General features: G+C 43.4%; 1 protein-coding gene across 1 annotated transcript in view; it reads right to left on the minus strand.

Annotated features, from left to right (window-relative positions):
- Positions 1 to 26,406, minus strand: part of klhl29 (kelch like family member 29) — a 265,814-nt gene that overhangs the window by 93,413 nt on the left and 145,995 nt on the right. The window contains exons 5-8 of the mRNA XM_080024589.1: positions 12,047 to 12,185; positions 4,884 to 5,080; positions 1,054 to 1,166; positions 83 to 229 (exon numbers count right to left, since the gene is read on the minus strand). Coding sequence (XP_079880715.1) covers positions 83 to 229; positions 1,054 to 1,166; positions 4,884 to 5,080; positions 12,047 to 12,185 — 596 coding nt within the window. The remainder of the gene's footprint in view (positions 1 to 82; positions 230 to 1,053; positions 1,167 to 4,883; positions 5,081 to 12,046; positions 12,186 to 26,406) is intronic.

Genomic DNA, 26,406 nt, shown 5'->3' on the forward strand with positions numbered 1-26,406 from the left:
GTTTCCCCTGCCAGCTCCTTTCCCAGTCCCCCTCCCAATTCCTCTCCCAGTTCCCCTGCCAGTTCGCCGTCCAGCTCCGTACCTGCACTCTGGTGCTCGGGTCTCGTTTGATCCATTTGATGGCCGTCTCATAGACCAGCTCCTCGGCTTTAGTGTTGAGACTGTCGTTGGACAGATATGACACCAGATCCTCCTTCGAGACGCTCAGGATCTCCTCCTGGCCGGCCACCTAGACAGGGAAAAGGTCAAAGGTCAAAGGTCCAAGGTGTTGGATTCTCTGGTTATGTGGAGATTAATTTGTCTGACACCCAAAGGCATCATTAGAAAGCGAGAAGTTAAAAGGTAAGGTTAGATCAATTTAAATCAAACAATTTAACCCAAGCGGTAAATTAAGGGATGTCTTCCTCAAATGTGTCCTGCTGGAGCCCCTTTCAAACATGCAGTATAACCCTGAAATGTTCTGTAACATTTTTGGCAAATGACTGTCCATACATTTTTTGCGCAGTGTTTCAGCAGAAATGTATTTTTTTTTTATAAAAATGTTGTGCACATAGGTCAACATAAATCCTCTTTGTGTACGCAAGTGAGTGAGCTTTGTCTGTGCGTCGCTCCGTGCGCTGCTGCTCCGTCCGTCGCTCTCCAGCGCAGGGGGTGCGGACTGCACCGGGTGATACCTGCTGGACTGTCCCTTGCCCCATCTATTCCAGCATTATCATGGCATGTGTGAAAAGGCGCAAGACAGGAATGTTCCGGAACAGTCCGGTAACTGCATGTGTGAATAGTGAAACTCACTCGTGGTGCCGGAAAGGTTATCCCAGTAATTTACTGGGAACTATGTGTGAAAGGGACCACTCTAGCATTATGGCATGAAGAGCCTGAACAGAATGAAGAGTGTGCAAAGACATTATCCACGCCATCAAATCTCATTCATATGTGCCAGGCAATTCGGACGATAATGCTTCTCTACGACAGTGTCATTTAATTTTGCCGCAATTAGGGACACGATCCACAGCACTTCCTCGATAACGCTGAAATGTTTGATCCCCCACTCACCTCGGGGAAGTTCTGCAGCGCAAAGGCTTTGGCCATGTTGTGGAGCTCCGTACACGTCATGGCCTCAGCCATAGCCAGAACCCCGAGGCAGTTCGCTGCAGTCAGCTGTTTCTCTGGGATGGAGAGAGGGAGGGAGGGAGAGAGAAAGAGAGAGCGATTGAGTGACAGAGCGAAAGAGAAAATAAAACAATAAAGAAAGAAACAGAGTGACAGATAGATCCAGACAGCTAAAAAAAAGGCACGTCATCCCGACTTCCATAAAACATCATAAAGTCGGGGCGCCGGGGAGAGAGACAGAGAGAGAGAGAGAGAGAGAGAGAGCGAGAGAGAGAGAGAGAGAGCATGGACCCGTGGCCTATCAGGGAGTGTATCTGCCTGAGACTGAGGGAGAGTGGCTATAATAACTCAAAACAGCTCCAGGGACAAACAACAAGGGGAATCGATCGCTCACAGCTGGGACGGGGGGTGGCGGACGGCATGGAGCGGGATTAACTCGGCCTCTTTAAAGGAGCCCTGTAAGATCCTGCGGCCAAACACACACACACAGAAACACACACAAATAGGAGGACATGGAATTACCTGACGGCCATGCCAGTGGGAACAAGGGTTTCTATGGCTGACATTTAGAGAGTTGTTTCTTTTTCCTGGAGAACAAGAATTACTGGGGACATTAAAGTCGAACTTTTTGACCAAAAAGACGTGTTCAGAACAAGAGAAGAACAAAATGACGTTGATTTGGGTTCTTTCTGTGTTTTCGGTGCAAGCCCCTGAGGCAAACTTTGTCTTTATTTTGCTCTGAGAGCTCCCCTTGGCCAATGCGATTGGTTCAAATGTCCTTATGTCATGGCGAGGGACAGTGTTCATCTCCTTTTTCCGGGTCAACCTCGTATTCTTCTTTTATTTCATCTTTAAATCCACTGAAGCCCCAGCTGACTCCTCACGCTGTCGCTTTTGTGGTTCTTTCACCGGCGCCATAATGTTTCGCTGTTTTTGCCCTGTTTCCGGCAACTCACTCTGGAAATAGTTGCCATGGTATAACTCGGTGCCCCCTACTGGCATGGAATGGCAAATAAATAAGTAAACAGAGTTCTTATTAACGGTGTTCTGGGAGAGGTTCTCCAGTGGTTCTCACTTCTTTTAAAGTATGCCACACCTTAGCGGTTGTAGGTTTCTGCAATTTTGCGTCTCATCGCGAGTCTTTTTTTCTGTCCCGTCAAAAGAGCAATTGTGCTGGTCATGTGGTACAAGCCGAGATGGTCGCTGACAGCAAGAGGTGCGATTACAACAGCAGCCAATTAGCAAGCGAGCATTTAGGTGGCCGTCCTAAACTCATATCAGGCGTTAAAAGGTCACCCAACGTATTTGCAAATCAAAACAGAACCAAGGGCAAACAGAGGAACCAAACATCAGCCGGTTCTTTGACATATCCAAGCCAGGCTGACAAACAAAAGGTAAAGGTCAAGTGGAATAAATGGTCACTCGGCGCTGCTTGTGCTTTGGCTTTTCACAGAGTCTGAAGCTTTTCTTTAATTATCAATAAATCCCAGATAAGTCTCAACATTTTGCACTTCTAATATTGGAAGATCTTTACACTTCTGTGGGGCCAATGTCATGTCCGGCCTCAGAATACATTTGCAGCTTATTTGGCCAAACGGGTTTCATTTGTTCGTTGTGGAATTTTCTTCGGCCATCGTGGCGAATGCCGTTCCGGAGGCAAAAAAAACCATATATACTAAAAATAAATAAATGATCGATCATCATAAAAGATCAGGCTTTGGGGCTGTGTTCTTTGTTTAATAATTAATGTATTTATTTATACTTTTATTTCAACATTTGCTTGTGCCCTGTTTCGGTTCTACCTAGCTTTATGTCTCGGATTTCATCAATAAAAGGTTTTATGGTAATAAATAAAATAAAAGCGCAGTCACAATCTGTGTTTTTCCCACACTGGCAATGATTCTTCCTAATAATTTTAAGTAAAGGACCGGTCCTCAGACTGAATGCATTGACAATATGCGAGGAGCAAAGGAGTCTGGATGAATTTTTACTTGCCTCAATCAAAAGTTTCTCTGAATACAGGTGGAAGTAGGTCGAGGAGACATTTGCCATTTCTCCTCGGTGCGCTCACAACAAACTTCAATATTATCTGACACAGTATCAATTTCTCTTCGCTCAAGGACACGCCGTCTTGCCTAGATGTTTTTCCTCGTCCTGGCTGCTGAAATGTCATGAATCTTGACGAGAAAGAAAGAGATTGACGTTTCGGTGGCAATGAAATCTACAATTTGTTTTCCTGTTTTCCCAGCAGAGACACTTTGTCTGTATTTATGCCGAATGGAGAAAAGAAAGAAAGAAAGAAAGAATGAAGGAAAGAAAGAAAGAATGAAAGAAAGAAAGAAAGACTGATAGACGTTGCCGTCTATCAGTCCTCTCTGGGCTTTGACCTTTTTCCTTAGGCTCCAGCCATTACATCCCCTATGGGACACCATAGCAATCTCTTTTAAATGGAATGCAGAACCTGGCATTTCCAGCCCTTTGCTCCCCCCAACCCCAAAATCTGCAACGTGCCATTTTATTTTGCTCTGTGACCCCTTGGGTCTCCCACCAAAAGCCTCCCCCACTCTCTTTGAAACCCCATTCCCACACCCCGCCCCACCTAAACCCCGTTGTGATGCTACGCTGCCATATCCCCTTTACCTTGTACCTTTACCTCTGTCTCTGTATCCATCTGTCTCTGTGTTTTTACGATTCTCTCACGGGTTCGGGCCAGATGATTTGACATTTAAGTGACAATTGTTCCATGACCTTTTTATAAATCTGCCCCGGTGCCTCCTAGTGCCCACTGGGATGACATCAGAGCGTTAGTGGGCAGAATGCTTTTGTCAGGTGATATGGACGGGGGTTTGTCGGAGTGTCAGACTAGGGCTGTATGTGGAGCGCGTGGCGCACAGAGTCAGCTGGGGAATTTGGGGGCTTCACGGGAGACGTGTCGAGGCGGCGCGTCGGGAAGGAGCTAGACAGCTTCTAGAGGTAAGACGCCCTGCACAGGATCAGGAAAGGTTGCGCAGGAGACAGACCGGCATTCACAAACATCTTGGCTGAGTTTCACAAGGCCCAAAAAGTTACCGCTGTAGCTTCCTGGTCCAGATGTTGGCAAGTCAGTGTCAATTATTCTTTATCATTTATTTTTTTAATTCAGCGTCCATTTTGGAATTGCGGTCCCATAAGTGATGAAACAATGACTTAAAGGACTATACAGGTGTGAAATAGAGTTTTACTTCATCCCTGACCACTGTCTTAAGATAGCTCATATTTTTTACGTTTCCTTCTTAGTGTAGATTAGGTGAGAAACCTAACTTTAAACTATCTCCAGTAAATAATTACCAACTATGGTTACACATATTTTTGTCAAAGTTACTTAATTTTGCTGTAGTCTGGTCTCTTGTTGAACCAATGCTGCTTCTGCCTTTTTCAAATGGAATCAACAGAATGAAGAACCTTCTTAGTGTGATAGGGTGATAAGATAACACTTTATTAATCCCCAGGGGGCAATTCAGGCACTGTTTTAAGATACTGTATGTTCTTCATCATATTATTAAAAAATACCTATACCCAAAAATAGAGACAATATGATAAACATTATCATCTGGAAAATGGTCAGGGGGTTATGTAAAAAGTGGGTGATGACTAGTAAACGGGCCAAAACTCAATTTCGACGTATTGTCCTTCAAGGGCACTGGGACGCCAAGATCCCTTTGGTACAAATTATTGAAAAAGAAAATGTACTGACCAAACACAGACGCATACAAGGACCGACTGACAATACCTACCTAGGAAGGACACGCAGACTTTGCAAAAGGTGTTGAACTGGAACTTGTTGGCGGCCTCCAGCAGTGTCTTGGCATTGGCCGAGTCGATGACCAGCGAGCCCGTGTAGACGAACTCCAGCAGCTGCTCCAGAACATCCGCCCTGATGTTGCTCATGTTCAGCTCGAGCTTCTCGCCGCTGCCCGTCTCCCCCGACGACCTGGCCGGCCAATCACGGCAGAGAGGAGGGCATTAGGAGGGTTTTATCGGACGAGGGAATTGGGTAAAAACAAATTTGAAAATAAAATGGGGGTAAGGGAACAGACATTGTGGAGGCCACAGACACACACGCACACGCGCACACACACACAAAAACACCCACAACACACAGCCAACCTGAGCCAGAACGAAAGAGTGGGGGGAAGATAACAAGAATCATTACACAAGAAGATAACAGGTGGAGAGGAAAATGGAAACACAACTTTGGATGTTTTACTACTTTTCTTTCATACTCTCTCTCTCTCTGGGGACTAGCAGGTTTGCAACTGTATGCAACTTTAAGTGCTGCATCTGAAACAAAACGTACTGTCTGGACAAAGATTAGGCAAACATACATTAATGCTTTGTTTCTTTGTAGGGTAAAAAACAGAACAAACACGCACAAGAACAAATCCAAAAGCATGCTCTTCATATGTGTGGGTTACCATGTATGCATAGTATTAGTATGGCCAATGCATACATGTTATGAAGGAGAGAGAGAGCGAGAGAGAGAGAGGCAGCACGGTGCATGCACATGACAAAAGACAGTTCTCCAACTGTTGATAGTAATTTTTATATTGTTGAGGAATTTTTTTCTTTTCCTTTTTTTTGCCATCTGTGCCGCCAGTGATGGTGCCACGCCTAAAATGTTTATCGGAGGATCGCATTCGACATTTGAGGCTGAACCAAACAGAAGGTGATACACCGCTCCGACTCGCCCTCCCTTCCCTCCCTCCCCATCTCTTAATACAGAGCCCAGAGCTGCGTTTGTGACACCGGAATCAAATGGGCAATGTGTAGTGAGTGAGTAGTAGTGGGTAGAGTCCGCCAGGGAGAAGATCCTTCTCATACACCTCCCCCGGGATGGGGGAGTAGGGGCGAAAGGAATGAGAGAGCAGTAAATAACGCCTCACCACCCATGTTTAATGTCCCATGTGAAACAATAATCCACTCAAGGGCAAAATACACAGAATCGATGCCCCGCGGAGCGAGCGCTCCCCGCTACTGTGCCGACTTTCCCCCTGCGGCCACGGACATCAATGGTGCCAAAAAGCGTTGCGCATTAAGATGGATGGAGGCTGTTTGCCTCTGTCACTCAGCGCCCATACGACGATAATGGCCTATCGCTCTTTGCTTTTTTTTCCCGTAAAAGTGTGTGCGTAGTTTGTTGCAGTTGTTTCTTCTATCTTGAGTCGAGCGCTTCGTCATATTGAAGAAAGCACGGCACATATTTGGCATTTCTGGAGACACAGGCGGCCAAAACAAACAAGCAAAGACAGACAGACAGAGGGACAGATGGACGGACGAACAGACAGATGGACAGAGAGAAGAGGAGAAGGAGAGAAGGAGGTGAGCAGGAGCGAGACAGTTCTTCCACAGGGAGCCAGCAGCCATCCTTCTGAGGGAGGGGGTTGGGGGGGGTAGTTTGTTGTTCCATGACTGTGCGTTGGTCTTTTAAATGAGAAAAATACCCCCCACCCCCCGAAAAAACAACAAAAAACACTGTCACATCTAAACAGAGCCTTTGTCCCCGCCGCAAAATGACCATCAGTCGCCTGTAGTGTATGAACTGAGGCATTAGTCGTCATTGAGAGCGAACCCGAGAGGCGAGTGGGTGGGGGGAGGGAGGGGGAACGACATTGAAATAAAAAATAAATAATATATATATAGAGAGAGAGAGAGAGAGAGAGAGAGAGAGAGAGAGAGAGAGAGAAAGAAAGAGACATTTGCCTCTGGATGGACATAGGCTGAAAAACCAAAAAAAGCGGTCACTCTCATTTTCATCCTGCAAAGCAAAAAGCCACATGGTGTTATTGCCGCGCTTCCTGTGGCGGTGGCAGGTTAGCGAGAGAGACATGGAGAAGGAAGGGGGGAGGGAGGGAGGGTAGTCATCCAGGGTTAAAGCAACGGTGGGCAGAGGAGGAGGTACGGAGGTAGAGGAGAAGGGGATGAAAAATCGATCTAAATAAAACAGGAGCATGCTCATCAACCTGGTCAATTAGTGAGACTGCAGCCGGCCCAGAGTGGCAGTTTGTTTTGTCTGAGCACTTTTTTGTTATGGAAATGACTCTCGGCAGCTTCAGAGGAGAGGTGCGTATTTATGCCGCCGCGTCTGATTGCAGACTTGAATTTAAATTGTAGAAAAGGAGGTAGGTGGGAGAAAAGGAGACGGCCAGATCGACCAACCGCCAGAGAGACAGCAAGAGAGAGAGAGAGAGAGAGAGAGAGAGAGAGAGGGGGGAATAAAACGGGGAAATTTGCCTGTGAGAAATGCTGCATTTATTCAAGAGGGAAAAAAAAATCCTGAAATCAGCATGGACTGTCGAGAGAGAAAAAGAGAGAAAAAAAATTGCGGGAGCAGGGCAGATGTGATGAAAAAGAAATGGAAGAGGAAGAGGAAGGGGGTGGGGGGTGACACGTCCTCCAGCCTAAAAAACATTTTTACAGGGAATACATCTAGCGTGTTCGCACAAAGCCGTTTATTCTGCCCAAGTGGCGTACACTACCTACATAACACGCTCGGATGGAAACCCCATTCAGATGCAACACCTGCGCTCCCGCGAGCCGGGGGAGAGAGAGGGACCGAGAGAGCGAGCGAGCGAGAGAGAGAGAGAGAGAGTAGCCGGCAGCGGGCCACGCAAATCTTATATGTATCAGATCCTATAAAGGACGACAAAAGGACGGGACGCGTTTGAATTTAAACAGGCATTGAGTTAAAAAGCCCCCGATCGCTGCATCCTGCAATGTAAACACAGGGAAGGCGGGGGGGGGGCGCTTCCTCAAGATGCATTAGAAGTGTAATTTCTATTTACATAAGAACTATTTCCAACCAGAAGGTCATCCTAGACGCCGATCTTTAAAGAAGAACTACAAAGCTAAATTGAGGAAAGACTCGATTATGATCGGCAGAATTCTTCACTTCCCCACCTGCGAGGTCGTTTTAGCCGACTGATTACCCTCCATGGTTAAAAATACAATATCAGAGTACTTTTTATTTAATCTTTATGACCGTCATTTAACTAGTGGAGTGTATTCGCTCTCGACTGAAGCCTGTGGGTCTGTGTCTGAACGGCAGAAGGGCTCGGCCCCGACCCGACACCGTAACAGGCTTCAACACTCTCCTAATCAGAACATCTCCTAGCGCTTGACCATAGGGGGAGAGAGAGAGGGAGAGAGAGGGAGAGAGAGAGAGAGAGAAACGAGAAGCCAGACTGCACTTTAACATCACCGAGCAGCTCTGAGGTGCAGTGGCCATAAATTAGACGGGTGTAGTAGGAAGCGCTTATTGGGAAAGTCCTGAGGGGTAAAATGGAATTACAGGAGATGATCTGTCTCTTTCCAGTGCATCGGAGCTTTTCCAAGGGGGAGGAGGGTAATACTTTTTTGGGAGTTTTTTTTCCGGGAGGGGAGGGGAGCGGAGGTGGGAGCGGGAGGGGCGGGCGTGCGCGCACATTTCCGAGCGGCATTACATCCTCCAGGTAATAGGAGGCCAGAAGGCAAGATGAATGGAGCCATTCTGCACGGCGCAGGGCACAGGGATACATTAAGTGAAGGCTGTTGAGATGTCAGAACAAAAGGGAGAGAGTGGGGGAGAGAAATATATTGCCGGATGTGATTATGATATATGATGGGCATTTGAGTTGCTGTTTTTGCTTTCTAATTTTTTTTTCTACTCCCTTTGTATTACTGCTGGTGACCGGGACGTATTCATGATTAGTATTCAGTCATCCACAACATGTAAAGTTGCCAATTTGAATATGATGTATGCATTCACCAGGACAGTGCATTACAGAACTACAGCGTGCGTACACAGTACGTATGTGTGTGTGTGTGTGTGTGTGTGTGTGTGTGTGTGTCTGTGTGCGCAAGTCATTGCAAATTTAGCCGTTCCATAATGAATGAAAATATATACATTTTTAAATAAGCCCTGACAAAGAGAATGCTTGTTCTTCCAAAACATGAACCACAAAATGACATCACTAATGCAATCAGTGCCTCGATTATTGAGTGGATGTAGGTCCTAGTGAACAAATTAATCCTTTAATTTCTTAAGTGAGTCATCCAGTGTGTGTGTGTGTGTGTGTGTGTGGGGGGGGGGGGGGGGGAATTAGGTGAACTCTCTCACCCTCCGCTATTATATCTCTACTTTTACCCTGACCGATGGCAGGATGCCTCAATACCACACGAGAGTTATGACCCTGCATCACACACACAGACACACACACTCTAAATTTTAAATACCCATGCAATAAGGACCATGCACACACATATACACACACTCACAGTCTAAATTTTAAATGCCCATGCACTAAGGACCACAGTCACTCACACACACACACACACACACACACACACACACACACACACACACACACACACACACACACACACACACACACGTAGTTTATGAGGAGCTGATAGGGGATCTGGACAGGAGTGAATAACTCCTGGGGGAAGGGTGAGGGTTGTGTACAGAGAATGTAAGGACAGTCTCTCTCTCTGTCTGTCTGTCTTCCTCTATCTCTCTCTCTCTCTCTCTCTCTCTCTCTCTCCCTTTTTCATTCGACCTCATAAAGATCTCGGGGGTGTGTGTGTGTCGGGGGGGGGGGGGGGGGGGGGTGTATGTGTGGCATCAGCATAATTTCAGCCGTCCTGGATCCTGACCCGAGCGGTCACCCTGGCTGCAATAACTCAGTGACGAGCTCTTTCTACGCCTGCGAGGCGTGACCAAAGATGGCCGACCCTCCCTCTCCGCCCCTTCACCTCATCTCTCTAACATCCCCTTCCATTTCATTTATTTATTTTTTTCCCAATTTTGGCCTTCCTCCAATTTTGGCTTTCCTTTAGAATGTTTTGTGAATGTTTGTCTTTTTCCTCGTCACCTTTTATTGCCATCTCTCTCTCTCTCTCTCTCTCCCTCTCTCCCTCCCTCTCTCCCTCTCCAAGTGAGAACACGTCTATAAAACCACGTCTATGTGAGCCTTGTAAAAAGTTCGGCGGCTGTTATTGGAGATGCGTGTCAAAGACTACGACTGACCGCCGCGGCCTCAAACTACTTTCTAAAACACCTACATTTCAGCTTGTCACAATATATATTTTTCGTAAGCGTGCAGCGAGATGAGAGAATCTCAGATTCCATTCGAGCCGCCACAGAGTATTCCGACGATTAAAACAGTAATTAATGAGAATTTTGCTCAAGTTGACCAAGAAAGAAAAGAAAGCGGAAGAACAGAAAATTAGTTTGCTGGTTTTCAAACCTTTTCCCCGGGGGATCCGTGTGTCGTTTTTTGGTCTATGTTTATGTATTACTCAGCTGGGGACAGCTCAGATAAGAGGCTCAGACAGCTTGGCCAACACAGGGTCCTCAATTCTTCTCTGCAAAGTGATGTTTCTGTGTCACCGCCAATGTCAAAATAAAGAAAAAAAGAAAGGATCCTCTCTTCTCGGTTTTTTTTTTCCATTGGATGCTTGTGTATTTTGTGTGTGCATTAAGTTTTCTGGATATCAGTGGCCGCGTGTTCAAATGGGTTTGTGCAGCGTTTCTGTTTACACTCTCTCTTCTCTCCCCGTCTCTCTGACTTCCTGTAGTTCCCTCCCTCTCTCTCTCTTTCTCATCCCTCTGTTCATGAGGAACAAGCGTATCGCCACGACGTCTGGCAGCCTCCACGCCGTGGCTGATAAGCAGCGTGGCGCTCCTCTGATGAGCGAGCCACTGAGGCAACATGGCCGGCCGCGGGGCAAAAAGAAAGCTGCATAAACGTCCCCACAGGGTGTTTTTTTTGTTTGTTTGGGTTTTGTTTTTTTTAACAACTACTGCCGTCTGTTTCTTAAGTCTCTGTCCACGTTTCCCAGCATGCACGGCAGAATAAACACATACACGGTGAGAGGGGGGACGGGCGTGGTGAGAGGGCGGGGGGGACGGGGAATAAAAACAAAAAAACAAAACAACATCAGGTCCGGGGGAAGCGCTCAATCACGCCGAAAACACCTGCAAGGATGTGAGGGGAAAATGAGGACATTGAGGAATAATGGTCTTCCCGCAAATCTCGCCGCAAAGTGAAAAATACATTAAAAAAAAACACAGAAAATTTGAAAAATAAAATAATCTGCTTTTCAACGATCAGAGTCATACTGTACATGCAAACACACAAGCACATAAAGAAAATGTGTCCGTGAAGAAGAAACTAATAATAATAAAACAAAATGGCATATGAAGGACAGCAATAAGGAAATACTTACACCCACATCAAATGGAAACATAAGTGAATGGCGTTAACCCATAATGCAGGGGGTTCAGAAAGAATCTTAGAAGTGCTTTCCCTTTGTTTATCAATCAGAAACGTCCCTATCTTCTCAGTGCGCTACTCTGAAGGTATTAGCATATGAAAGGAATGTGCTTTATTTTCAAGAAAATTTTAATAAATAAAGGCGAAAAAAAGGAAAGAAGTAAGAAAAAAAAAACTCCCCCTGGCCACAGAAAAAAAAACACCAACAAAAAAAAAAAAAAAAAAAGCTTTGGAAAATCACCGCCCAATGTGCGGAATATGTGTTAATTCTTTTGTTTAGGCCCTTTGGTGATTTTTAAAAGATCATCCCCAGTCATGGAACGTTTTCACTGTTCATTAAAATGGAAATGTGGTTAATTTTCTCTACATGGGGAGGAAAGGTAATGACAAAGGTTTGACCTTTCTCTCCGGTTTTGAGATACATTCATTTAAAGCGGGAAGAGGAAGGAATGGCTGCTGGCCCTGCTAGGAACCAAAGTCTTCACACACCTGCAAGAGAGAGAGGGGAAGGGAAAAAAGCGACACAAATGCGCCCTACGAAAAGAACAAACTGGATCAACAGCTGGCGGGAGGGTGGGGTGGTGGGGGCGGGGCGGGGTGGGGGTGGGGTGGGGGGGGGGGGGGGGGGGGCGAAGGCAAACCTTTTCACCAGGTCCTTGAAATACAAGCTGCAGGAAGCTAGAACATTTTGGTGGACTTCAAACTCTTTGCCTTCAACAATAATTTTCAGGTCTGTAAACTCTTTCGCTCTGCGTTGCTGGTTCAACTCCTTCAACATCTCTGTAGAACAAGAAAAAGAAACAGACAATGCCATGTGCGGCTTTAGAATCCCCTTCCACACAACGCGCAACATTACCAAGGCAACAGAAAGAAACGGAAACAAGAAAAGAAAAAAAAAAAAAAAAAAAAAAAAAAGGTGCCGACAGAGGAATGCAGTATCGATTGTCAGTCTTAAGCACATTAATGTTCATTATGCAGAAGAGGAGGAGGAAAGAGGAGACAGAGAAGGGGGAGAGGAAGAAACACCAGATATATAAACACACAGTAACAGTTCATCAAACACTTGGAGGAAAATACGTGTGTAGGTAAAATCGAATTAAAAAGCAGGGAAATGTGTATTTATAATAGGATTAATTAGCTCACATGTTTCAATACCGCAATAGAAGTGAGGCGACACAGTGAGCATGCCATGGTGAGATAAAACCGGCCATATTCTCTCAGCTCATGCAAATTATTTTAAAAGCTAAGGTTATTTGGAGTCAAAACAACAGTTTTTGGAGCACTGGTATTGTTTGGAGTTTGGAGGTGCACTGCAGTAAGGAGGGAAGGGGGGCTGAATAAGATTAATAGCCAACGCTAAGAGATGTGGGCTGAAAAACGGAGACACTGTCAATGCATTATTCATATTACAATAAAATTCTTTGGCTTCTCGCTAGTGCCCCTGCCAAGGATACAACTTGACCTTCAAACGTCACTCAATGAGCAAACAACTGCTTATCCCCCGATTCCCAACACTCTTGTCGCTTCTTAAAAAAAGTAAAAAAAAAAATAGGGCTGGAAAAAGACTAAACAGCATCTAAAAGAAAACTGCTTGGAGCCCCCGCGTACAGTGTGTTCAGTACAGTATAATGTGGTTGTTGGAGCCAGGCCTACTGTAGCGCCGGGTCGGAGGCGCTTGTTTCTCTCAGTGTCTTAATAAGGCACCATGGGGGGGGGATGAGACTGGACACCACTAGAAGTGAAACAATCAACAGTACTGTCGCATCAATCGACGCCGCTACCAACAGCAATCTATGCGAAAGGCGGGACAATGTCCAGACAGGAGCTTACTGCGCGTACCCGTCAGAGGCTATCGTCCAAACGACAGCTTAGCACCAGCTCAGGGTTCCTATTGGGAAACATTGGCCTGTGAGGCATTGTGGAACAGTTTTCTTTGTTGGCACCAAGGAAAAAGGCGGCAATTCCATTCTTGAAAGAATGATAACATGTACAAACTACCAGCGATTTAAGGAGCGTCTCATTTGGATCCAGTCCAGGAGACTCGGGGGCGCCAACAGGCGTCGCGGACGACAATCCGTCATTTTACCCCGTATAGTGTTATGACAATGGACGAGGCGTCTGAGAGAGCCTGTGATTCCCCAATGGAGAGCCAAGGATGGGAGAATTGTCTTTGTGCACTGACGAGTTCAGTGATACTGAATTCCTCTCTCATCTTCCCGACACAGTTCGGTCGTCTCCCGTCTCCGATCACTAGTTCCCTCGCCCCCAAGCCCCCCGTCCTTAGTGGAAATCTCGGTCAAACGCATGGTTCCTCTGCCCGGTCATCCAGGACACATCGAGGGCTGGTCTTTCAGTCTGACCCCGCCTTAAACGGCAAAACAAAATGGTGTAGACAAAGGAGGGCTCACGGGTTTGGTAGGTAAATGGAGGCAAATCTCCAGTACTAGAAAGGGGATGCAATAAAAGGTACCTAACCTCGGATCCGAATTTAAATTCACTATAAGTCATAAATAATGTATAACAAGCAAGTGCGGGTCTATGGAAATCACGTGTCTGCGTGTTAGTGGCACACGGACAATGCACTGACGTAACCGTTCCTTCTTTTTTTTTGGCGGAAACTGATCAGACTCGGTGATTGCGCCTCCCAACACCCACAGTGATATGAGCAGAGTTTTTTTGTTATCACCCTGAAAGGGGTCTGTGTTCTTGCCAGCATCGAAGCGGTGATTTAATTAACCTGAAATGACACTCTCCCCTCTGTTTGGCTGGAATATCCACTCATTTAGCCCCTTGTATTCGCACAGACCCCGACGCGGGTCGCTCGGTGCAGAATGAGTTCACAGGCTGAAACGATACAGCATAAAGACATCTATATAACGTGCATTTTGGAGGCACAGCTTTGGTCAAAGCTTTATTGTTTCAACCAGAAATTAAATAACCTGAAAAAAAGGTATGCAAATTTTAAATAATTAAAATGACACGTTCCCTCAATGAACACGGCCACTTCATTTGAGTAAGCCATACGCATGCACACACCAACACAATAGCTAGCATTAGCCTTGCCCTTCATGCATCTCTCTCTCCATCTCTCTCTCTCTCTCCACTCTCGGCATTCCACTCCACTGCTGCTTGTCAGATGGCTGGCTATCTGATTACTGTGTGGGCACCGACTGTGAATAGTGAATACACAGTCGCTGGAGTTTGCATTAGTAAGTCTCCAGCGACCGACATGGCTCTCACCTCCAATCTGCTGCTTCGCATACCACCCGGAGACTATGAATAAAGAGAAAGAGAGGAGGGTTGTGTGGTAGTGGTGGAGTGGGGGGGGGGATTCTAGTTGTCAGCAAACAATGCCCGCCTCCCCCAGAGCTGTGCAGACACACCTGAATGGCTGATGGAAAAGCTAATTTATGGCGTCCCGGGGGCGGATCGGCGTGCACCCCCTAAAACCTAAAACAACTCATCACAACCGGGGACCGTGAAACCATGTCTGGCGTTCTGATTTTCTGTGGGGGGTTGAGGGTGGGGGTGGGGGGGTGGCGGCACGGTGGCAAATCGCAGCCTTATTCAGTGGGACCGCCGCGGTCCCGAAAGACTAAACGTCTCAATATTTTTCCTTGGAGGAAAATCAGTCGGGCACCAAAAAAAACTCACCCCTTCCCCGCTTGTATCAAAATGCTAAAACGGCGAACAAAACAAAAAAGTTGGTCACGTCAGAGCTACCGGGCAATTCTCTCAGGTGCAGAACCCGCTACAACAGTGGATTGCATCGGGATGTGTTGAAGATGGATAGTTTAATTCCCTCCAAGCATTTCACAATAATAAACTCCCCCGCCCCGCCGGGTATTCACGACTGGTGGAAATAACCAAACAGGGTACGAGTGAAAATTGTGCCAATTCTGCTCTTTACCCTAGTAACCCCGAAAAGTAGCATGTGGCGGCATCCAATGGTTTCTGCGCACGCTGTTTTCCAGTAGCCAATCAGAGTTGGACATGCAGCTGTATCGTGCGCTTTAGTCCCATCGGCTCCTGAACCGTGATAGGCTGCTGTGCAGGGGGTGACGCCGCACGCCATTGGCTCTTGAACTTGAAGCCATTTTAGGGTCTTTTTTTAACACGGGTTAAGGGCTGCCATTTTGTCTTTCAACTACACTGATACAATTCATTTAGGAACAAACAACAACATTTTGCGTTTCAAATTTGCTGAAAGGTTTATAAAAAATAAAAAATAAAAAAAACCAACCATCTAAAGTTTATGCGTAGAGCTTTTTTGTAAACGGACGTCAACGGAAAATGAGCCACTGTGTAACGTACAAACGAAAACCCGACTCTAAACAACTCGATTCTGTGTCAATTATTTTTCGGTGTTAAAAAAAAAGATATTAAAATATGAAGGTACAATAATTTTTTTAATTAAAAAATCAACAGCAATTTAATCGGCGGAATTGTCACCTTTAACCTATTACAAGGAACTTTCATATTCTATTTCCTTACAATCGAGATGTCTCGGTTCTAATGTGAAAAAATTATTGATAACTAAACTATTAAACTATTGATATATTCATGATTATAAAATGAGGCTGTACAATCCAAAAATCATGTTCTAACAACCTCAATATGTAAATGTTGCCGTTAGTAATTTTTCTATTTTTCTTGACCATTTAACTTGTATAAAGACATGAATATATGTCTAAAACTTCTCAAATATCCTCCTAACCCTTTCTGGATTACATTGCATGTTTACCAATATTGTGTGTGTTAGTGAGAGGTCATTTAATCTATTAAACGATCTGAGATCAATTCCGTGAAACAGTCATGCCTAATTACCTACAAATTACCATGTTGAAAATCTCCTATAATACCAAAAATATTTTCAGCATATCTAAAAAATTATTGCATATAGTATAAATATATTGCAAATATAACACCTTGGTTTATTTGAGACAAATGGTAGTGTATGCAATAAATTATACAAATCTAAATTTGCTTTACTGATTTGATGTTTTTGATTTGATAATAATATTGATAACAATAATAATAATAATAATAATAATAATAATAATAATAATAATAATAAAGATTAAATACATTTAATAAGAATATGGATTTTTCTTAAATACTGTTAAATATAATTTAATCTACATTTACACATTTCTCTCCCAAAAATATCAATGCAAAGCGTAAAAATGTGCACCGCTAGCTTATAGCTAAATTAAAATGAAATAACGCGTAAATACCCTTCAATTTCTGCCGAAGCTTGAATCTACAAAAAAAAAAAATTACAATGATTATCACAGCATTTATACAATATTATTAAATGACATAAAAATCATAAAAGGAGGCGGTTTAGCGGTTTCTGCTCAAACATCGTTATAATTTAGGTGACATTGAGGTGACATAAAGTATATCTTTATGTATTGACATCCAATTGTGTTGGATAAAATGAATGCTTATCTGACAAAGTGGTGGATGTTAAAAATATAAAATAAAAATATTTCCTTCTTTTTTTAAGACCTGCTCAAAATGGGCACGAGCACCAGGGAGAAAAAGATTCAAGTGTATTGAGCCCGAACCAACTTCGTCCAAATCTGGACAAAACCCTTTGGTTAAGCGGGGTCATTTGAGAAATCCCATTCGGAGGTGGAAATTGCAGCAGCAGGTCAGGGTGATGGTTCATAATCGACTTGATAAAAGGACCTCTTACTAATAATTATAGTCGTCCAAATAATGGTTACCCAATAATATTTTGAAGGGTTAGAAAAGATGTGAAAAATTCAGAGCCTTCAAAGCAAAAGGAAAATTACACAATCCCCATTCTGTGAATAAAACATTGGGATTTAATTTTGATTATATTCTTCTTCAGTGTAAAGCACAAAAATATTCTTGTGATTCTTTTACAATTAGAAAAGGGGTATCTACCTTTCTAGAAAAACCTTCTATCCGTCAACGCTGGGTTGGTTCACATCCAATGGTACCATGTTGGTTCTATAGTTTATTCTACCTTTATTTTCTTTCTGAAACGTTGCAAAAAGACAACAACCAACCTGACACTATACATTTTTTTAAATTGAGTAAGCTAATCTAAATACCTGAGCTCATGTTGAAACACAATGCTCAACTTAAAAACCTTTTTTTTTTTTTTGACAATCGAAATGCCCAATATTCATCAGTATGCAGGTCTTTGTTTGAATAAATAAACCTCTTGATATATTGGATATGTGCAACAAATATATTATAGAATTCCAGTATGTACCATGTGAAATATCTGCATAGTTCCATGGTATGTAACGTGAGTCCAGACCTCCAACTGAAAGGATTGTAAATAAATGATAAAATATAATCCCAAATAACTATTAAACTCATGAAAAGTCATGAAAATTAATTATATTTGATCTATTTTTACTTATTCTTGATAACCTGTAGATAGTAATTTTAAGCGGTGTCAAATGGAAATGATTAAATTTCCTATTTTTCCATTTTTGTATTTTAATTTGGTACTTTTTTAACATATATGTCACATACAAATATTCAGATTTTACCAATATTGAAAAAGGGAAAACGTTGAACTACTCATAACAATATAAAATAATGTAACTACTCATAAAATACAAATACATTTAATACAATAACTACTCATAATAATGAGTAATAATAATTTTTAAATTGCATTCCGATGTATTAAAAAAAATCTAGGAAAAAAATGTAACGGAAATTATTTCTATTTTATTTCTTGATTTAGCCATTTTATGTAGATAAGGCGCAGAACAAAGTCGGGATTTGATGGCATCAAACTGCAGGAGCCCAGTAGCGATCACATATAAACTGAGAAATGGCCGCCAAGCATGGAGGCGTCATCTCCTTGCGAGGTCTTTACTACTTCATCTATGTTCCCTGATCAGTCGCTTTCAGCTCACAGTCACACCAAGCCACCTTACCGGAACAAACCTCGAAGTCCAGCACACACATTGGAGCAAATTCAACTTTTCCAGGGAGGGGAGCGGAGGGAGGGAGGGGGGAGGGAAGTCGCGGGCAGAGAAGGAACCCTGGAGGAACCCTTGAGCTCGGTCCTGTCCTGGTTTGAGAAGCCTCTGGGACAGCGGAGGCCCCCGCGCAGCCTCGGAGAATAGTCCCGTGATGAGGCTGCTTATTCCTCCCCCTCTCCTTTCCCCCGTTCTCCACCTCCGGTGCCGCCGCTGTCACATGCCAGGACTCCAGGCCAGGAGGGAAACACATTGACAGAGCAAAGGACTGGAAGAAGAGAGAGGGACGAACTGTGGGCCCTCTGGGAGCAATGAAACTAGGGGGGGGGGGGGGGGGGGGTCTTTGTTCCCTTGTCCAATAAGACATGGGCGGGGAAGAGAAAGGATAGAGAGAAAGAAAGAAAAAACTTGGATAGTCAAAAAGTGTGAAGTGCCACTGTCCTGCTGCTTCTGCAACCACTGAACCTCCAAGAACCCTCTGGGCTGTTTGGTTGAACATTTTCCCACACACACACGCACGCACGCACGCACGCACGCACGCACGCACGCACGCACGCACGCACGCACGCACGCACGCACGCACGCGCGCACACACACACACACACACACAACGTCCACAGAAACAAACATCGCGCTGGTAAAGCAACGTCGAGGCAAATACAAAAACAGGAGATGGAGAGCAGGAACACAAACAAACACGGGCCTCGGGGGGATCCGTGGGCCTGCTGCTACTGAATGACAGGACTTAATTTCCTCTATTCTCTCCCGGTGTGTGTGTGAGTGTGTGTGTGTGTGTGCATGTGTGTGTGTGTGTGTGTGCGTGTGTGTGTGTGTGTGTGTGTGTGTGTGTGTGTGTGTGTGTGTGTGTGTGTGTGAAATCGTCTGTGTACGTGTGTTGGCATAAGTGCACATGCTTTTGAGTCTTTGAGAAAAACATGGCACTGATTCCCAATCCCTGCTTCCACAGTACCTCCCTGATTAGGCAGGTATCTGTGTGTGTGTGTGTGTGTGTGTGTGTGTGTGTGTGTGTGTGTGTGTGTGTGTGTGTGTGTGTGTGTGTGTGTGTGTGTGTGTGTGTGTTTGTGTGTGTGTGTGTGTACAGTCTGTGTGTGTGCTGCGTCAAGCAGACCTTCAAAGCGGAGAGAGAGACAAGTCTTTTGGGCTTAGCATCCTATCCAATCATCCTCTGGTGGAATTTTATTTTTTTACATTTTTTTTTTACAAAAGAAGTAGTTGGGAGTGTAATAAAAAGTCTTGGGGAAAGCCGAGCGCGGGACGGGGAAGAGGAGGCTGCGTTTTACATCTTTATTTGGACGGGAGAGGGATGAAGATAGATCATTTCACACTATCATTTTTATTTTTATTATGGCTCAAACTCCAAAGGTCCACTAACGAGATTACAATAACTAAAAAATAATTGAAAAATGGAAACGGTCGACGCCGTTCCATTGGTGATAGTGATATATAATTCATTCCAGGACTTGCAAAGTGTTTACATCATCAAAATACAAATCACAAGGATGGAACATATAAAAATTGAAACCAATGTCCACATTTCCATGTCTTATGTATTGACTAGATAGTGAAGAGATGCAGACCGCTGGGCTTAATAAGTCAATGCAAGCATTAAAAAAAGTAGATATGGTGTTTGTGAATTTGTAAAAAAATAAATAATAATTTTTTAACATTCTAAATGACAAGAATTAAGCTCATACAAGGAAACTAGAGTTTTGGATGTAAAGAAAAGCCTTTAAGAGCTGGGATGAAATGCTTTAAGATCACACGCTTTATCGCTTGAAGAAGTTGTTTTGCTAAAGGCAGCATTAAGCCCAGGATTTATGGAATTGGCTTATTTGTCATGGTGCCTCAAAGGAATAGTGCGAGTATGGATTTTAGTTGCTATTATGCTTGATAATAAAATCAATGTTCAGCATGAACATTATTGAGGCTTGAATATTTTATCCATTGAATGATATGCAAAATAGGCATTATATGTCGCATACCTCAAACATTTGCATGGATTCACCATGTTCAGCCATACTTACACACGGACGCACAATGTATAATAACATTGAGGGCAATCTGAATAACAATGCTATGTTGATGAGGGAAGGCTGTCCGGCATAGAAAACATTTCGTCAGAGCAGATTTGGTCAGAAGTGAGTGGGATGTGCAACACGCCTCCATCTTTCATTTTAATAAGAGTGGTAACTTACTATTTCACAAAGGGGAAAAAAAAACACAACAAGGGCAACAGTTCTATCTTACCCTAATTCAAATGCCCAATAGGAAACCACAGCTAACTGAGTCGTTTCTGGAGTTATCTATACAGAATCTGTGTGAGGGTAAATTTTCATAATAGTTGCTAAATACTGTATATTGTACATATAATGGATTCAACATCTTAAATTGGAATCTGCAAGTGAAACACACACACCTTTTCAGGAGCTAAAGGGTCATTTCTGTTCCAGTTGTTCAGAGAAAATGGATTTGACCCTTACACCCCAGCGCATCCTGAGAGGAACGTAGATCTCATTGAGTTCTACAGGTATCCCGTCCACATGCCCACATCACATTTTAGCATCCGAGAGAGACCATGAAGCTGTTTTGACATAGTCAGCTCAGACACGGAGAAGGCAACGGTTCCAGTCTTTATGTTTTTGTGATTGACGGTGTGTAAACCTGCATGGATTCAAGACCTGGTCCATGGTCCGGAATGTGGTCCAATATTGGAATATATGGTCCAATGATCCATGGTCTAGTAATGTCAGGTTGTGTTTGGTGAAAATCGATGATTTCCGTTCAACTTTACTGTTCAATTTTTTCATTCCCAGATCCCAATCAGAGTACGTTTTTTTCATTGCAGCTACACGTTGTAAATGCATGTAAGTAAGACCAAATTGTCATAAAAAGACGGTGCAAAGTTTTTGGGATTTAATATATGCAATATTACGACTCCATTCCTTAAATAAATTTCCACTGAACAGTGAAAGAACATTAAATGCATTCAACTGTCTTATTAGGTCAACATTTTACATTTTACAGTTGACTTTAAAAAATCCCCAAACCCTGCTGCAAACTGGCATCGACAATGAATAGAAAAGAAAGAAAAGCGGGAACAAAACAAATATAAATATACAGACCTGTTGAGCAAGTAAAGACAACTCCAAATACTATACTAAAAAATACAAATTAAGGAGCTGGTCTTCCTAAAAACTTCATTTTCTCTATTTTCTCTGTATAACATGTGCTTTGTATAGCAAAGCCGGCTTTGAAAGGCAGAAAAAGAAAAACAAATTGATCAGAATTAGATTCAGTGTATTTTGGTCGATACCCACTCAAGACATCCCAATTAAAGGCTCCCGCAACACTCCGTTAAGTGGGGAAGACACGGTGTGTCATTCCTCATACTAATTCAACACGGGGTGTTGAATTAGTATGAGGCAGAGCAAATTATTCAGCAGTTTGCTCCACCTCCATCCTTATCTGTAATTGGTCAAAATATCACATGGTTGGTTGCACCACAATTTATCATCCGGAGCCGAATTTGACCTTCCTTTCTATTTTACTTTCTCACTGTATTGAGTTTACGGTTTGGGGCCATTTTTATACTGCCTACTTTATTTCCACTGTCATAACACTAACACTAATGAACATTTAATTGTTGTTGTTTTCAAATTCAACAGGTGCTGGTGTAATAAAAAGCTATACCACAATAGAGTGTGCAATAAAGTAACTAAGTAGTTCCCAAAGTGTAGATGCAAACACAGCAAAGTAAAAATCCTTCGACCAAAATAAGCCAAGGATCAACAGTGTCCTGGGCAACGTCCCCCGGGTTCAGGATCCATGTACTGGTCACCAAACTCAGATACCAGGGGAGGTGTAAGAATGTATGTGTGAATATCTGTGTGTGCATGTATGTGCGCGAGAGTGAGGGAGAATGTGGCGATGCGACTGAGCTCGCCTCACACCTAGACCGCGTTTACAAGTTGTATTTTCCTAATGGACTTGCACGTTGCATGTCGGCCAAGTCGACTTCATCGCGTTATTTTCTGGAGCATTGATCATCCCGCCGCGCACCCTAAATAGCATTGGAGTCTCAGATCTAAACAGCAAAATAAATGTATAAATAGACAAAACAAACAGGAGAAAACAGAAATGCAAATGAATAAAATCACATTTCCCAGTGCGGTTTAGGGTAAATGTCACTTCTTCCCCTGAGGGAAAACTTTAATTTCGAAAGTCACAGCCGTCCAGGCAGAAAGGCCATTGGCCAAGTGGAAGGCAGCTCAGACAACACCTGAGATGAGCTCCCCACGGGTGGATCCCACCACAGAGCCAGGCGAGAAATCTGTTTGATCATATGGATCTTTCCCTCCCTTTCTTTACTTCCTTCTTTGGTCTCTCTCTCTCTCTCTCTCTCTCTCTCTCTCTCTCTCTCTCTCTCCATTATTCCCTATTTTGTCAAGAGATTGGGATCAAATATCCCAATATTTTTGACCAAATACCTCAATATAGATCATTCAATGATATTTTGTGGCTGACTATTGGTGCTTTAGTAAGATATCTACACACAGTGAACAGTCTATGAAGTTCAGAAAATGACCTTAAAGATGATGTTTAACTATATCATGATATTACGATAACCAAAAATCTTAGACGATATCTAGCCCTGATGTCACAATGATATGATGATCTCACAACTTTTATGGCGATATATCGGCCAGTGCTGGTTTCCATGGATCCAGTGTCCTTGCACCTGGAATTTCCTCCACATATATTTGGATCTCTTCATATGCTACATTTCTTTCTTTACTTGTAATGCATCCTTTGCAATCAGGAAAACACAGCATTTATTTATATGGCAATATCAGGATAATCAAAATCCCGGACGATATCTAGTCTGATATTGCGATACCGATATTATATTGATATATCACCCGGCCCTGGTGTCGATAGCCCTGGTGTCCTTGGATCTGAAATTTCCTCAAAATAAATTAGGGCCGCTTAATATAATTCTTTGACATTCTTTACTGTAATTCACCCTTAATGACCAGGAAAACACAACATTTAACTATATCCCAATACAGTGGTACCTCGACTTACGACTGCATCTACTTACGAATAATCCAAGCTACGAGTAGCGATAGTCGCGAAAATCTGTATCGACTTGCGACCGACTGCTCCAAAATACGAGATAAATTTGCAGTTGACGCATCGGCGGCCAGTCAGCAGTCAGTCAGCAGTCAGGGGACCTACATCGTGTGTGCACGTAGTTCGTTGCTTATCGATGTTTTTTTCATATTTACTGTGTTTGTGCTGTGTATTTTGTTTATTTTCACCTTTCATGATTTCATCATTTATATGGGAAAATTGCTTCGACGTACGACTGTTTTAACATACGACCGTTCTTAAAGAACGAATGACAGTCGTAAATCGAGGTACCACTGTATTACAGTAATCAAAATCCAAAAATATATCTAGTCTCATATCAGGATATTGATACCGTATACCAGGGGTCAGGAAGCTTTTTGGCTGGGAGAGCCATAAAAAACAAATATTTCTAAATGTATTTCCTTGTGAGCCATATAATATTTAATAAAACTGAATGCAACTTAATGCGTGCATTTTTTAAGTAAGGCATACATTTTTAACGTGTAACACATCTCTGAGTACTTAAAAAAGCGCTATATATAGTACATTTCTCTTTATTCTTCTTAATAATATTGTTGTTATACTGTAGCTAACCAATGATAAATGAAATACCTTTTACCATTAATGGGACGTCTGGTGCTGCATGATTTTACTGATGGCCTTGTAGTCTGGTTCATACGTAGTGAGGTTAAGCTTCATGCAGGCGTTGAGGCTTCCATCAGTTCAACGTGAGCGTAAGTTGCTCTTAATGCTTCTCAGATGCGAGAAAGACTGCTCACATGCATATGTAGAGCCAAACATGGTCAATACGGCAATACTCACACGCTGCATTGTGTGCTATGTGACGGGAAGCTCGTTCCAAGTTTTAAGAATCAGCTGGTCTTCAGGTTCAAGTTTAAGTTCAAATTCAAGAGATTATTTGTCACATACATACTGAAGTTTTTTCCATTTCTGTCCACTTGTGTTCGGCTGATTGGTCCAACTCAAGGCAAGGAGTTTTCTTAATGTTTCTCTGTCTCACAGAGGGGATCGGCGCACGGGCTCGTAAGCGGCCCAGCAGTGGAACGCCATTCCTCCTGCGCCCAAGGGGATCATTATTATCCACAATTATTGTAATAATCCTCAGTGATATATATAATTGTGGCCTGCGTGCCGCATATCGAAATGAACAATAAAACTCTCGTCATGTCGGCGCACCACGGCCAGAAAGGCTCCGTCTCCCTCCCTAAACCCTTACCTGTGGCAGAGATTCCCACAAGTGGCGCCTGAGCAGAGACCCGGGAGGGGCAGGGCGCCGAGTAAAAGGCGCCCCGGAGTCTTTCTGTGGTCCGCAGCCGGTGCTTGAATACGCCCCTTTGTCCGCCACATTTATATTTTGAATTTTATTTTCAAAATTTTAATATCTCTTACCTGTTTTACTTTAAAATGACACAGAATAATCATTTATTACTTGTTAATTGTGATGAAAAATGTTAGCGCGAAATTGTCTGCGAGTCATATACCGTCATCGAAAGAGCCATAGGTTCCTGAGCCCTGCCATATACGATCGATATAGCCTTGTCGCACGTGGCAACTGAACTGCTTTAGAAATATTTTGGCTCCTTTAAAAATCACCCATTTTATTCTTGTGTTATCCTAATCCACTGATGTGTGAATGTTTTTTCCTTTGCATAATAAAGCATTGTGTTTCGCCTTCCAGCCAGCATACTCACATAAAAAAAACAAATGTGTAAATCTAGCATAGTGGAACTGTTAGAAAAAGGTACAACGACTAAAGGAGCAAGAATTCGCGACTATGATAATAATCGGAACGCTAACTCAGCGCTGCGGGCGCGGGCAAACAATCCATTCAGAAAAACTTTATGGGGATGGTAAAATAACCTTCACTTTGTCTTTACGGCAAAGGAAGACATGGAGTCCATGGAGCTCAGTGAGGGCATCGCCAGTCTCCAAAACCCTCCGAATGCAATTCAGGCCATTATCCTCGGCCACAGAAGGATTCAACATCTATCTGCATATAGTTTTGCCCAATTGTGAGCTCTGCGGAATAATGAATTTGGTGAGAGGAGTCCAGTTCCTGCCAATGTCGGCTCATGTCATTAGAATTTATTAGCCGCCCCCGCAGGCATTATCAGAACCATTTAGAATGAAAAAAAGTTTAACAGGAAGGAAAAGTTGAACTGACCACAGTGATATCAGTGATTAGGGCGAGATAGCGAGGGCAGTCCTTTGAGAGAAAAAGTCCGGTTCTCTCCCAGTTGTATTACTATTTAAAATATGTCTTCTCATTAGAGAGAAACATCCTCTATTTGCCGGCTTCCTGGGAACATCGGCTGCGTTTACACCGCGGTTCATAGATAATGCATTTCTGCCAATTTCATGGCCGAAGCGCAATATAACACATCGACATTTCACTCGCCGACAATTAATCCTATCGTATTAGACTGTCCCTGGTGTGAGGTGTTTGGAGATTCTGGCCATTTAAGGCATAACTTCAATTCACTCTGACACCATTTTACACACAAATCAATTTGCTCCCCACATTACTGAGGGCAGTGGACGTTTCATGTTGGCAAATGGCACTGTTCCAGCGCCAGACGGCACCTGAATGCGCGATGTGCCTCGCTGCCGCTGGAGGAACTGCTGATGTCACACTCCATCACCTGTGATCTATGTCCGGCGTGCTCGTGTGTGCTGTCCGCGCGTGTGTTTTCCTTAAGATCTGCGATGAGGCGCCAAGCAAACAGCAAAATAAAACGTGGCCTAAATTACTCAGGGAGAAAAGAAGGAAAAAAATGCTCTCTGCATGAATGCACTTCCATAATTTGATATGAAACAAATTTTAATAACATTGTCTCTATTAATCC

This window comes from Zeus faber, assembly GCF_960531495.2.
Source record: "Zeus faber genome assembly, chromosome: 2".
NCBI lineage: Eukaryota > Metazoa > Chordata > Actinopteri > Zeiformes > Zeidae > Zeus > Zeus faber.